The 12,579-nt window shown below is 48.5% G+C and overlaps 1 protein-coding gene across 2 annotated transcripts; it reads right to left on the reverse strand.

The window, feature by feature from the left end:
* Positions 1–3,097: 3,097 nt before the first annotated feature.
* On the reverse strand, positions 3,098–8,710 carry LOC109784136 (mitogen-activated protein kinase 7). Of its 2 annotated transcripts, none has more exons than XM_045229566.2 (10): positions 8,533–8,710; positions 5,971–6,385; positions 5,543–5,670; positions 5,342–5,401; positions 4,855–5,004; positions 4,617–4,772; positions 4,270–4,481; positions 4,073–4,165; positions 3,913–3,989; positions 3,098–3,814 (listed from the first exon to the last, which is right to left on the reverse strand). In XM_045229566.2, exons 1-10 carry the CDS (start codon positions 8,581–8,583, stop codon positions 3,474–3,476), a joined length of 1,683 nt encoding a protein of 560 aa, XP_045085501.1. In that variant the 5' UTR covers positions 8,584–8,710; the 3' UTR covers positions 3,098–3,473. The 2 variants fall into 2 exon arrangements, with proteins under 2 accessions (XP_045085501.1, XP_045085500.1); XM_045229565.2 differs by lacking the exon at positions 8,533–8,710 and adding an exon at positions 7,406–7,641.
* Between the last annotated feature and the right edge of the window lie 3,869 nt (positions 8,711–12,579).

Below are 12,579 nucleotides of genomic sequence, written 5' to 3' on the forward strand. Positions count from 1 at the left end.
CAGAAACAAGGCAAAGTTGTAGGCACATGGTCTTAACCTTTATACAACATAATACGTACCCGAAATCAGATGGGAAGGTTGATGAACATATGTCATTTCACAATCGGCCTGTTCAAGTATCGTCCTGTCCGGGTGAGTAATATGGACTCCTACAAGTCACACGCTTGATCTATTAGAATCGGTTCTGCCCAAGTCTGTTAGGTTTGATTTATCACATAATAAAAAGCATAAAAGCAATCTCAGTATATATGCACAGCCCTAGTACCTGGACTACTTGGGTAATTCTTGTGAACATCGTCGGCTCCAGGTATAACTCCTTGTATAGAGTCGTCACCATTTGGCCCCTCCATCGGGCCTGCAACATCTCCTGTGATGGTGTTTGACATGCATACCAAAATATGTAGCTCAACATATACAAGGAGGTTGATATATACCTGGAGTATCATATGTGCTATCACCATAGGTCTCAAGTATCATCCGTTCGGAGGGAGTAATATGGACTCCTAGAAGTAAAGATGTTGATACATTAGAATCGGGTGTGCCCAAGTCTGTTAGGTATGATTTTTCAACTAAAAAGGATAAAAATAAACCTTATACCTGGACTACGTGGGTAAATTTTGTCAACATCATCGGCTACGGGTATAATCACTTCGTTAGAGTCGTCAACACTTGTCCCCTCCATCGGGCCTGCAACACATATATAGTTGAATATATATATGTTTGACTTGTGTAGCACAATTTATAGGTGAACATATACCTGCAGGTACATGTGATGTAGTTGTCTGTTCCGCTGGCTTGCTGTGTGGAGTCCCCATATGTAACTACTAAAAAAAGACATGTCCAACAGATTCAGTCCATAAGGGCAGGATGTTACAGATTTATGAGTGTTGCTATATATATGAAAATAGAAAGACATGTCGAACAGACTTTGCTACTTGCATTTTTTGTGAACTGACTCTGCTGGATACATGTTAAGAATCCAAGATGCTAAGATGTCATGTTCATCTTCCTGCAGGCAGATGAAGGCCGTCGAAGATCACAAGCGCAGCTTGCTATTGTACAGGTTTAGAATCTAGAATGGTAACATATTTGGTGGGCGTGAGGTTTCATTATGTCCCTCCAAACTTGTCAGACTTTGCTACTTTGCATTTTTTGTGAACTGACTCTGCTGGATACATGTTAAGAATCCAAGATGCTAAGATGTCATGTTCATCTTCCTGCAGGCTGATGAAGGCCGTCGAAGATCACAAGCGCAGCTTGGTATTGTACAGGTTTAGAATCTAGAAAGGTAACATATTTTCATGCGAACTTACCTATTCTTTGCTATTCACAATAATTCTTTATCTTCCCATTGCTGTGTTAATTGATTCATATGCGGTTGTGCTATTCTGACAAGTTTGGAGGGACATAATGAAACCTCACAAGTTCTACTTTGCTGATTGTTTCCGAGAATTGTTTCATTACTAATGCGCTGTGGCGGGCATGTGATCCAGGTTGTTAAAACTACTCTCAAGGACTGCTCTGAACCTTAAATATCGTCGGCCAAAGAAGTTGTGATGTTGATTGATGCAACTATGCTGTACTGTTTCAGTGACTGTTAAAAGTAGACATAACAGAAGTCTGGCATTTTAGGTCACGGAAGTCTGGCATCCTTTGTACACGATCCTTTGTACACTAATATGAGGCGTTTTAGGTCACGGAAGTCTGGCATGGCTGCATCTATTTTGAACACGATCTGTACACGTAGACATAACAAAGAAAGAAAACCTGTGTGTTTATACCTGGGGTTGAAACCGTACAGCGTCGCCGATCGCACGTTCCGCGGCGACCCGCGATCTAGAATCTGCCAGCGGCGGCGGCCCTGTCGAGTCGTTCGGCGGCGGCGGCGCTGTGGAGTCGTTCCGCGGCGGCGGCGCTGTGGAGTGCGCGGCGATCCAGAAACGTGGCGGCGGCGCTGTGGAGTGCGCAGATCGCACGACGGCTGCGCGGATCTGATCGGCAGCGGGGTATGGGGATGGGCGTCAGGGCGATCCTGATCGGCGGCAGGGTGCTGCTTTTTGGCTACGTGCGTGGGTGGGGTTCGGTGGGTGGGGGTGGGGGTAATTTGATGGAAAAAAACCGGTTGAAAAAAAACCAGTCGAAAAAAACCAGACGAAACTGGGGGGACTATTCAACCAACTCGTCCATTAGGAGTAGAGATATACGAGAGTCCTGGCTCTTTGTCTTGTGTGGTGGGCTACTGGGCCGAACAAATTGCTATCTCTATTTAGACATAGTCAGACATGGACCGTTGGTGGGCTTCAAGGGGCTAATTAGTCCTACGGTCCATCAGCGGGCGTCAGGAAAGAAATTGGATTCGAGTGCTCAACCAGCTGCAGAGCTTACCTCAAAAAAAAAACAGCTGCAGAGTATTAGCCAGGAAGGATCCTCTGTACTGTACCAGCAGACATGGACTCATCAGCGGAATCAGCGGCAGCAAGAAGAAGAGATGGGTGGAGTCAAGCCCGGAGCAGGAAGCCGAGCATTGTGCCGTCGGGTTGCATGCCGCCGCCGTGGGCCGGCGTCGCGCCAACAAGTAGTAGTCTCGGTCGGGCCCGGCGTGGGTCATGCATGTGCGGAATATGTTTACACAGCGCGGCATGGCATGGGGATGGGTGGCTGCCCTGTCCTGGCTCGAAACGTGTCCATCCCACGCTGCTCCGCCGTCGCCACTAGTTGATCGATCCATCGGGGCACGTGCTGCGCTGCAACCGGAAATTCTAGAATACTGCTCGTTCCTAGTAGATGCTGTCTCGGTCGCGGGCTCCAGGGCCGGTGTGGCCCGCGCCGCTGCCATCGAGTGGCTGTGCCTGTGCCTGTGTGTCGATCGATATCGTTGGATGAGATATTTCTGCCACTGTTCATCAATCAGTTTGGGAGCACACACGAGGGATGTGCAACGCAGGCACCCCAAAGTTCACATTGCAAGGCTGTTCATCCCTTGTTAGCTTGCCGCTAATTAATGGCTCCGTCCGACTAAACGCCGTCCGGGAGAAGCAAGCAGGCCCGTCTAACGGAGAAAAATACACACCACATTTCAGCAGCAGGCACAGTTGAGTAGACCGACGAACAAGCCCATCACAGCTTCCATCATCCATTTATTCATTCATCCTAGTATTAACACCATCCGGAAACAAAAAGGAAAAAAAAAAACTCTACAGCCCTCAACCCCCTCCCCCCTCCTCAACAGAGGCGCTTCACCTCCTCAGAGCAGAGCACACTGTTCCAACTTTGAACCTATCTATCCACACAGAAAAAACAGACCACAGAACCAGCCAATTTGGCTGCCGGTAATATGTACACAAAGAGCACCACCTTGTCCGGCTGTCTCCTACCTCCTAAATTCGAGACCCTCCCTCCCAGCCCCTGCATTCCCCACAACGGCGATCAATCGCGGCCGTCCAACCTTGCTGCCGCGCCAACCTGCAATTGCACTAGTACATTCTTCCTGCCGCGCCAACCTTGCTGTACCCGCCCGCGACCGCGGCAATGCCATTGAACGGGGGAATGTGGTACGCTGAGGGCCGCGCCTCAGCCTCGGGCGCCACCCTGGCGTCCCTGAAATGGTGCGTCGGCCTGTAGCGCGCGCGGTCCTTCTCCAGCTCCTGCTGCTGCTGCTCTTGTTGCCTGTCGGAGCAGTCTGGCTTCAGGTGGTAGCCGGCAGCCGCTGCTGGGGGAGCCGCGGGATCCCTCACCATCCTTCGACCCATTTGTCGATCAGCGAAGGCCGCGTTCTCGGTCGGTGTCGCTGAGGCAATCACTCTGCCTGGTCTAGCTGCAAGAGTGCCAGAGATGAAATGTGTTTAAGACTGGTGCTCTCTCTCAAGTTCAAATAAAGAGGTACCGGATCAAAGCAAACAGAACTAGTGTTACCTGTTGGAATCCTTTGAGGAGCTTGGGAGGTCGGACCATTTGTTGTAGGAACTGGGGTAGAGTGAACTGTTGTAGTCCTGCAAGCAGCCAATCAAACGTTAATAACAGAAAACCTGGTATAATTAATCACACTCGGAAGAACTGTAATCATGCAAGTTACCTCGGGAGAGAAACATGCTTCCTCTCGGGTGCCCCGCCTTTTCCTCCATCTTCCTCCAAGTTAGCAAATTGCCTCCGGAAGTTGTCGACGGCACTGCATAACAGAAAATTCAAGAGCCATGATGAGTATTGCTACATAGATAGACAGAATAACAAAGAGAAAAGAGCTTAAAGATACTACTATGTCAAGGTAAGAACCTAGGATATAGAAAGTTTGTTTTTTCGGAGCCGTTGGTGTAGTCCTTGAGAAGCTGAGGGTGGTACTCCAATATCTCCCTAAATATAAGTTCCTTGATGTCCTCTCTGGTAAACTTTCTGCGTTCAAACTCAAACTCCATTTTTGAAATCGGTTGGCATGATGGTTCTCTCTCCACTTTCGCAAGGCCATTGAAATAGGGATCAGCCAACGCCTGATTATGCATAGAACACTCGTTAGAATAACATATAGACAACCTTGAATATGTGGTTTTTTAAGAAGTAAAACAAATGACAGCACAAAATACTAGTAAAATGGAAATCATGTCGTTTCACTAAGACACGCCTACCTCTTCAGCAGTGGGTCGGTCCTTTGGATCAAATGCTAGAAGCTTTTGCAAGAGCTTGACTGCTGCAGGATCTGCCTTGGGGAACTTTTCTGAAAAAGGTACTGGCAGTTTCTTCCTCATGCTGCTCAGATACCTCCTTGCCTTCTCATTTCGAATCTGCGGTGATAAAAATATTAGAGAATTGGACCTTATGCTTGAGTAGTTGATTGACAACATTTCTGCAAACAGTAAATCATACCCGAGAAATAATCTCAGGCGACGGTGAGCCTAAGAAATCAGTCATCATATCCAACTGCTGAACCACATTTTTACCAGGGAACAAAGGCTTTCCTGTCAAGATCTCCGCAAAAATGCAACCAATGCTCCATGTATCAATAGCCGGTGAATACTGCATTGAAGGAGTCAACTAAATTAGTGTCATCAAGTTAATATAGAAACTGAAAAGGTATAAACAAATGATGGCAAATGTAACACTACACTACGTAATGTATATCAATTTGTACACAAAGAAATTTAGTGCTTGAACAAGCACCCTATTATAACTACGAGCTAAACTTCCCTAAAAGCAATGATGCATCCAAAGATTGTAAAATAAGGATCGAAAGCTACTACTAATCACCTAGAATCTTAGGCTATACAACCCTGTAGAATGAGGAAGTAGCGGAATGCCACAAACAGTACTAATAAAATGAACAAAACCACAGGAAGAGGAAACTTTTAATTACCTTGGTAAAGAAAGAACCACAGAGCTCCGGAGCTCTGTACCACCTAGTGGCAACATAGTCCTGCAAATCATGTTGGAGAAGATTGTGAGATTTGAGTTTCAAGTAGGTTTCTTTGCTACACAGCGTAGCATGCTACCCAGTTTGTCGAGTGGAATTGAAAGTATTGTGGATCAAATCTAGTAAGCTGTAGAAGTAACATACCGTCCAGAAAACAGTTGTAGGGGTGTCATTGAATGCAACTCTTGCTAGTCCAAAATCACATATCTTGAGCTTGCAGTTCGCGTTTGCCAATATGTTTTTTGGCTTCAAATCACGATGATAAACGTTAGCTGCAGCCACAAAGATTAGTCATCAGAACAGAGCAAGTAGGCAATACATAACAAGAGATGATAAACATTTAATTTTGAGCAATGCAGATGAAAATAGGACTATCGTCATCATCATTGGTTAAATGAAGTGAAATAGGGTACTGTATGTAATTCTAAACACTGAAGCACCACAGTGATGATACTATACTACAAATAGAACCAGAAGACCTTTCTTTTCTTTCAGTTTCATGGGGGGAAAAAGGGGGGGGGGGGGGGGGGGGGAATCAATGTTCGAAAGAAGATCCTTATATAATTAATTACCAGTATGGATATATTTGAGCGCGCGGAGCATCTGGTAGAGAAAGAACTGGTAGTGCTCCTTTGTCAAGTCATCATTGGCCTTGATAACCTGGTGGAGGTCCGTGTCCATGAGCTCAAAGACAACAAATATGTCCTTGTAGTCCCTCCTGGAGGGAGGCAGCATTATGTGCTTGATCTGGACGATGTCGGGGTGCCTGAGAAGCCGGAGAAGCTTGATCTCGCGGAGCATCCGAGCGGCGTCGGTTATGTGCTCGAAGAAGTTGGATACCTTCTTTATGGCCACCCTGTCGCCGGTCTGCCGGTCGATTGCTGAACATACCACTCCATAACTCCCTTTGCCAATTATTTCTTCAATCTTGTATCTGCTTGCATCTCCATATTCACTGAAGAAACTCATCACGTCTGAACTCTGAACCTGAAAATTCGTGGAGAAAGTTAGCACAGTGCACATGGCAAATTCTCTTTTGCAAAAGAAAAGGACATCCAGATCGCGTTGGCTTGAAAAAAACAGCCACAAATTCAACCGAGCTTCTAATACTTGAGATAAACAAATAGTACTCCCTCCATAAAGAAATATAAGAGCGTTTAGATTACTAAAGTAGCCATCTAAACGCTTTTATATTTCTTTACGGAGTGATGCAACATATATTCGCAATCGGAAATCCTAATAATAGGTGTAACTACTACTGATGCGCCATAATCAGAACTTCCTTGGCCTGTACTCACCCACCCAAAATCAGAAAAGTGATAGCAACCAATTCAAAGAACAAGAATGTCAGGAGGCTGATGAACGACCCCTCCTGAAAAAGGCTATATATATCCCTTTGGCTGAAAAAGATTATCGGGAAACTTCTAAGCAACTCCTGGGTAGGCATGGATTCGCCGGGCTGGACTGAATATATGCGCAGCGCCGGCGTTATCCATCTCTGGCTAAAAGGAAAGTAACTGCAGATTTGGATAAACTTGCCCGGTCACCGAATCGAATACTACCCCATTTACCAACCACGCCGACCGACCGACCCCTCATCAACATCTGCCAAAAGAGGGGCTCCGCGGCGCTCAAGCGAGAGATTTTCCAGGAATTGAATAGGAAAGAGCGACCGGATATGCCGCAGATATGCTGCCGCCTCCCCGGGGATTTGGACACGGAGACCTCCCGGCAGCTAACAAGGCAAGAAATCGCGGCGAGAGCAAGCCAACCCGTCCACCTCGCGGGCTGGAAGCAGACTCCTCTTGTTTGGGGAAACCGAATCCTCCCCGAAATCCACATCTTTATCCGCCCCAAATCCAGGGGAGAGTGCCCCTCCATCCCAGCACGAGCCAGCCCGCGGAAGCAGAGCACCGCGCCGGCGCCGACAAGGCAGGAAATAAAAAGAAGAGGAGGAAGAAGAAGTCTTTCTGCGCGGAAAGCGACTCTGTCCGTCCGTTCCCCCACCTTGCTGCGCTGCTCGCCGCCGCCGCGGGCACCCGCATTTGCCTCCGGCATCCTTGGGAGCACGGCCGGTCGCCGGGGGAGATAGAAGGCCGCGCCGCGCCTCGCCTCGCCGCCGGTGCGGTCCGCGGCGACGTCACCCGGAGGAGGGAGGAGGGAGCGGTGGTGGGTGTTAAACAAGTCCAAGCAGGCAGGAGCGGGGAGGTGAGCTGAGCAGCACAAGGCCGACGCGAGGTGGTATTAATAAAAATGTTTGGGCTGGGGTGGACGGTTTTGCCCCTTGAGTGGCAGGGGGAGTGAGGTCTGGTTCAGCCGTAGTTCTCCGGCAAGAGCGAGGGTGTTTTCGGTATTTGGTTATCGGGTGCGGGTTAGTGGACTTGGGCTACTGTCCCTTTGCGTGAGAGTGAGGACAGCACACGGGCGCTCTTCGGTGTGACCCGTTAACCCGCTTATATATGCGTGTGTGTTTCTCTTTCATGCAAAGAAAAAAACATCGGTGGTTGTAATTCACGCGGATGCCGCACACCCGCAGAGGAGTATACGATACCACCCACCCAGGGGCGAATCTACTGTACGGGCTTTAAAAGGCTTGAGCCTGCCCTTTAGCCAGATGGATTTTGTCTTTGCTACTAGTGATGACGGCCCGGCCCGGCCCGGCCTAGCAAATAGGCGGCTTCTTGGCCCATCTAAGCACCTCCTAGCTTGTTCGGGCCTGTCCTCCGTTTACATTCTAGAGTCGTCATTGGTACCACCTACACGCCGCTCTTGATTGCATCTACTAAGGACTAGAGTCTATGAGCTAGAACTGTTTTTGGAAGGAAGCGATGCGTCGCGACGAGCTAACGCGTGCCGCCCGCAGATGCTTCCTAGACACGTGCGAACACGGTATGCATGAACTCCAATCTCGACAATCTGTGAGCTAGAGGTGTATCAACAACGCAAACTGGTATTGGTAATGAACTTTACATACCAAGTTTCAAAGAGAAAAGCGGTCATTTGTCGTGATAGAGAGAAGAAAAGTATAACTGAAACTATAAAAAAGAAGTGAAAAGATCTGAATGGGTCTGTCCCTTGCATGGTAGGGGTGTGCAGACCGTCAATAGCGCACACAACAACAAATTGACTCAAACCTTGTCAAGCTGCTCGCCGCCGCTGTGGGCACCCGCATTTTCCTCGAGCATCCCGAGGAGCACGGAAGACCGCGCCTCGCCGCCGGTCCGGTCTGCGGCAATGTCACCCGGAGAAGGGAGGAGGAAGCGGTGGTGCGGTGCTGAGTGTTAAACAAGTCCAAGCAGGCAGGTGCGGGCAGGCGAACTGAGCGGCGGAAAGGCGGGGCGAGGGGGTATTAGTAAAAACATTTGGGTGCGGGCGGACGATCCTGCCCCTCGAGCGGCCTAGGGAGTGAGGTCTGGTATTGTTGTAGTTCTCGGGCAGGAGCGAGGGTGTTTACGGTATTTTCTTATCGGTGCGGGTTGGTGGGCTTTGGCTAGTGTCCCTTTGCGTGTGAGTGAGGACAATACGTGTGCGTTTCTCTTTCACAAAAAACATCGGTGGTTGTAATTCACGCGGACGCCCAACGCCCATAGAGGAGTACACGATACCGCCTACATGCCACTCTCGACAGCGGCTACCGAGGAGCGGAATCCGTGAGCTAGAACTGAATTTGGAAAGGAGCGCTGCGTCGCGACGAGCTAGCGCACACCGCGCGCGGATGCTTCCTAGACGTGCGCATACACGGTACGCGTGAAACTCCAATCTCGACAATGTGTGAGCTGGCGGTGTATCTAGAACGTAAAGCGGTATTGGAAATGAACGTTCCATATCAAGTGTTCGGGTGAAAAGCGATCATTTATTGTCGTCGGCGGGGGATAGAGAGAAGGAAACGAGATAAAAAGGAAGTGAAAAGGTCCAAATAGATTTAACCCATCCAGAGGACTGAGGCAGGGGGACCCCCTCTCCCCGTACCTCTTTCTTTTCTGCGTCGAGGGCTTCTCGGCTCTTCTAAAGAAGGCGCAGGAGGAGGCTGATATCAAAGGGGTGTCGTTCGGTTCAAACGGGCCAATCGTTACTCATTTACTGTTTGCTGACGACAGCGTGGTGTTCGTGGAAGGCTCTAGGGATAATTTTGAAGCACTCCGGACTATCTTGCAGCAGTATGAAGGTGCGTCCGGACAGAAAGTGAACTTCCACAAGTCAGCAATTTTCTTCGGGAAAGGAAGGGATGATACTACAAAAGAAGAGCTAAAGCAAGTACTGGGCATCAAGGAGGAGGCATTGAGTGAGCGGTACTTGGGGCTACCTACGGTGGTAGGGAGCTCGAAGGATGGAACTTTCAAATATGTAAAGGAGAGAGCAAGAGGGAAAGTCTCGGGATGGAAAGGACAAGGACTTTCAAAAATGGCTAGAGAGGTGTTTGTTAAATCCGGCCTCCAATCAACACCAACCTTTACCATGAGCTGCTTCCAACTCACAAAGAAAATGTGCGGGAATCTGTCATCTACTTCGTCAAACTTCTGGTGGGGAGAAGCAAATGGGCAAAAGAAAGTTCATTGGATCGCTTGGGATAAAATGTGCACGAGAAAGCATGAAGGAGGCCTTGTTGGGTAACGTAGTAATAATTCAAAATTTTCCTACGTGTCATCAAGATCAATCTAGGAGATGCTAGCAACGAGAGAGAGGGAGTGTATCTTCATACCCTTGAAGATCGCTAAGCGGAAGCGTTACAAGAACGCGGTTGATGGAGTCGTACTCGCGGCGATTCAAATCGCGGAAGATCCGATCTAGCGCCGAACGGACGGCGCCTCCGCGTTCAACACACGTACAGCCCGGGGACGTCTCCTCCTTCTTGATCCAGCAAGGGGAGAGGAGAAGTTGAGGGAGAACTCCAGCAGCACGACGGCGTGGTGGCGATGGAGCTCGTGGTTCTCCGGCAGAGCTTCGCTAAGCACTACGGAGGAGGAGGAGAGGGCTGCGCCAGGCAAGGGGTGCGGCTGCCCTCTCTCTCCCTCACTATATATAGGGGGAAGGGGGGTGGAGGAGGCTCCCTAGGGTTCCCTAGGGGAGGGGCGGCGGCCACAGGGGAAACCCTAGATGGGTTTGGGCGCCCCCACCCCTGGGAAACTTGCCCCCCAAGCCGGGAGGGGTGGCTGCCCTAGGGGAGGCGCCCCCACCTCTCCACGTTACTTGAGAGGGGTTGGGAGGGGCGCACAGCCCCTTAGTGGGCTGGTGTGCCCCCTCCCCTTGGCCCATAAGGCCCCCCAACGCTTGTCGGGGCCTCCGGAACACCTTTCGGTCACGCTGGTCGTCACCCGGTACTCCCAGAACAATTCCGGACTCCAATACCCTTCGTCCAATATATCGATCTTCACCTCCGGACCACTCCGGAGTTCCTCGTCACGTCCGAGATCTCATCCGGGACTCCGAACAACTTTCGGTAACCACATACTATTTCCCATAACAACTCTAGCGTCACCGAACCTTAAGTGTGTAGACCCTACGGGTTCGGGAACCATGCAGACATGACCGAGACACCTCTCCGGCCAATAACCAATAGCGGGATCTGGATACCCATATTGGCTCCCACATGTTCCACGATGATCTCATCGGATGAACCACGATGTCGGGGATTCAATCAATCTCGTATACAATTCCCTTTGTCTATCGGTATGTTACTTGCCCGAGATTCGATCGTCGGTATCCCAATACCTCGTTCAATCTCGTTACCGGCAAGTCTCTTTACTCGTTCCGTAACGCATGATCCCGTGGCTAACTTATTAGTCACATTGAGCTCATTATGATGATGCATTACCGAGTGGGCCCAGAGATATCTCTCCGTCATACGGAGTGACAAATCCCAGTCTCGATTCGTGCCAACCCAACAGACACTTTCGGAGATACCTATAGTGCACCTTTATAGCCACCCAGTTACGTTGTGACGTTTGGTACACCCAAAGCATTCCTACGGTATCTGGGAGTTGCACAATCTCATGGTCTAAGGAAATGATACTTGACATTAGAAAAGCTCTAGCAAACGAACTACACGATCTTGTGCTATGCTTAGGATTGGGTCTTGTCCATCACATCATTCTCCCAATGATGTGATTCCGTTATCAACGACATCCAATGTCCATGGCCAGGAAACCATGATCATCTATTGATCAACGAGCTAGTCAACTAGAGGCTTACTAGGGACATGTTGTGGTCTATGTATTCACACATGTATTATGGTTTCCAGTTAATACAATTATAGCATGAACAATAGACAATTATCATGAACAAGGAAATACAATAATAACCATTTATTATTGCCTCTAGGGCATATTTCCAACAGTCTCCCACTTGCACTAGAGTCAATAATCTAGTTCACATCACTATGTGATTGTAATGAATTCAACACCCATGGGTTTTGTTCATATCTCGCTTGTGAGAGAGGTTATTAGTCAACGGGTCTGAACCTTTCAGATCCGTGTGTGCTTTAGAAATCTCTATGTCATCTTGTAGATGCAGCTACCACGCGCTACTTGGAGCTATTCCAAATAAGTGCTCTACTATACGAATCCAATTTATTACTCAGAGTCATCCGGATTAGTGTCAAAGTTTGCATCGACGTAACCCCTTACGACGAACTCTTTTACCACCTCCATAATTGAGAAAATTCCTTAGTCCACTAATTACTAAGGATAAGTTCGACCGCCGTCATGTGATCCATTCCTGGATCACTCTTGTACCCCTTGACTAATTCATGGCAAGACACACTTCAGGTGCGGTACACAGCATAGCATACTGTAGAGCCTACGTCTAAAGCATAGGGGACGACCTTCGTCCTTTCTCTCTCTTCTGCCGTGGTCAGGTCTTGAGTCTTACTCAATACTCACACCTTGTAACATAGCCAAGAACTCCTTCTTTGCTGATCTATTTTGAACTCCTTCAAAATCTTGTCACGGTATGTATTCATTTGAAAGTACTATTAAGCATTTTTTATCTATCCTTATAGATCTTGATGCTCAATGTTCAAGTAGCTTAATCCAGGTTTTCCATTGAAAAACACTTTTCAAATAACCCTGTATGCTTTCCAGAAATTCTACATCATTTCTGATCAACAATATGTTAACAACATATACTCATCAAAAATCTATAGTGCTCCCACTCACTTCATTGGAAATACAAGTTTCTCATAA

The sequence above is a fragment of the Aegilops tauschii genome, chromosome 1, assembly GCF_002575655.3.
Source record: "Aegilops tauschii subsp. strangulata cultivar AL8/78 chromosome 1, Aet v6.0, whole genome shotgun sequence".
Classification (NCBI taxonomy): Eukaryota; Viridiplantae; Streptophyta; class Magnoliopsida; order Poales; family Poaceae; genus Aegilops; species Aegilops tauschii.

Excerpts from the sequence above, each read along its gene's own strand:
- LOC109784136 (XM_045229566.2), bottom strand. The coding sequence starts at position 8,583 with ATGCTCGAGGAAAATGCGGGTGCCCACAGCGGCGGCGAGCAGCTTGAC. Across the intron at positions 5,005-5,341 it reads GTGGTTCTTTCTTTACCAAG|TATTCACCGGCTATTGATAC; the intron begins GTAATTAAAAGT and ends CCTTCAATGCAG. Across the intron at positions 4,166-4,269 it reads ACAAACTTTCTATATCCTAG|TGCCGTCGACAACTTCCGGA; the intron begins GTTCTTACCTTG and ends TCTGTTATGCAG.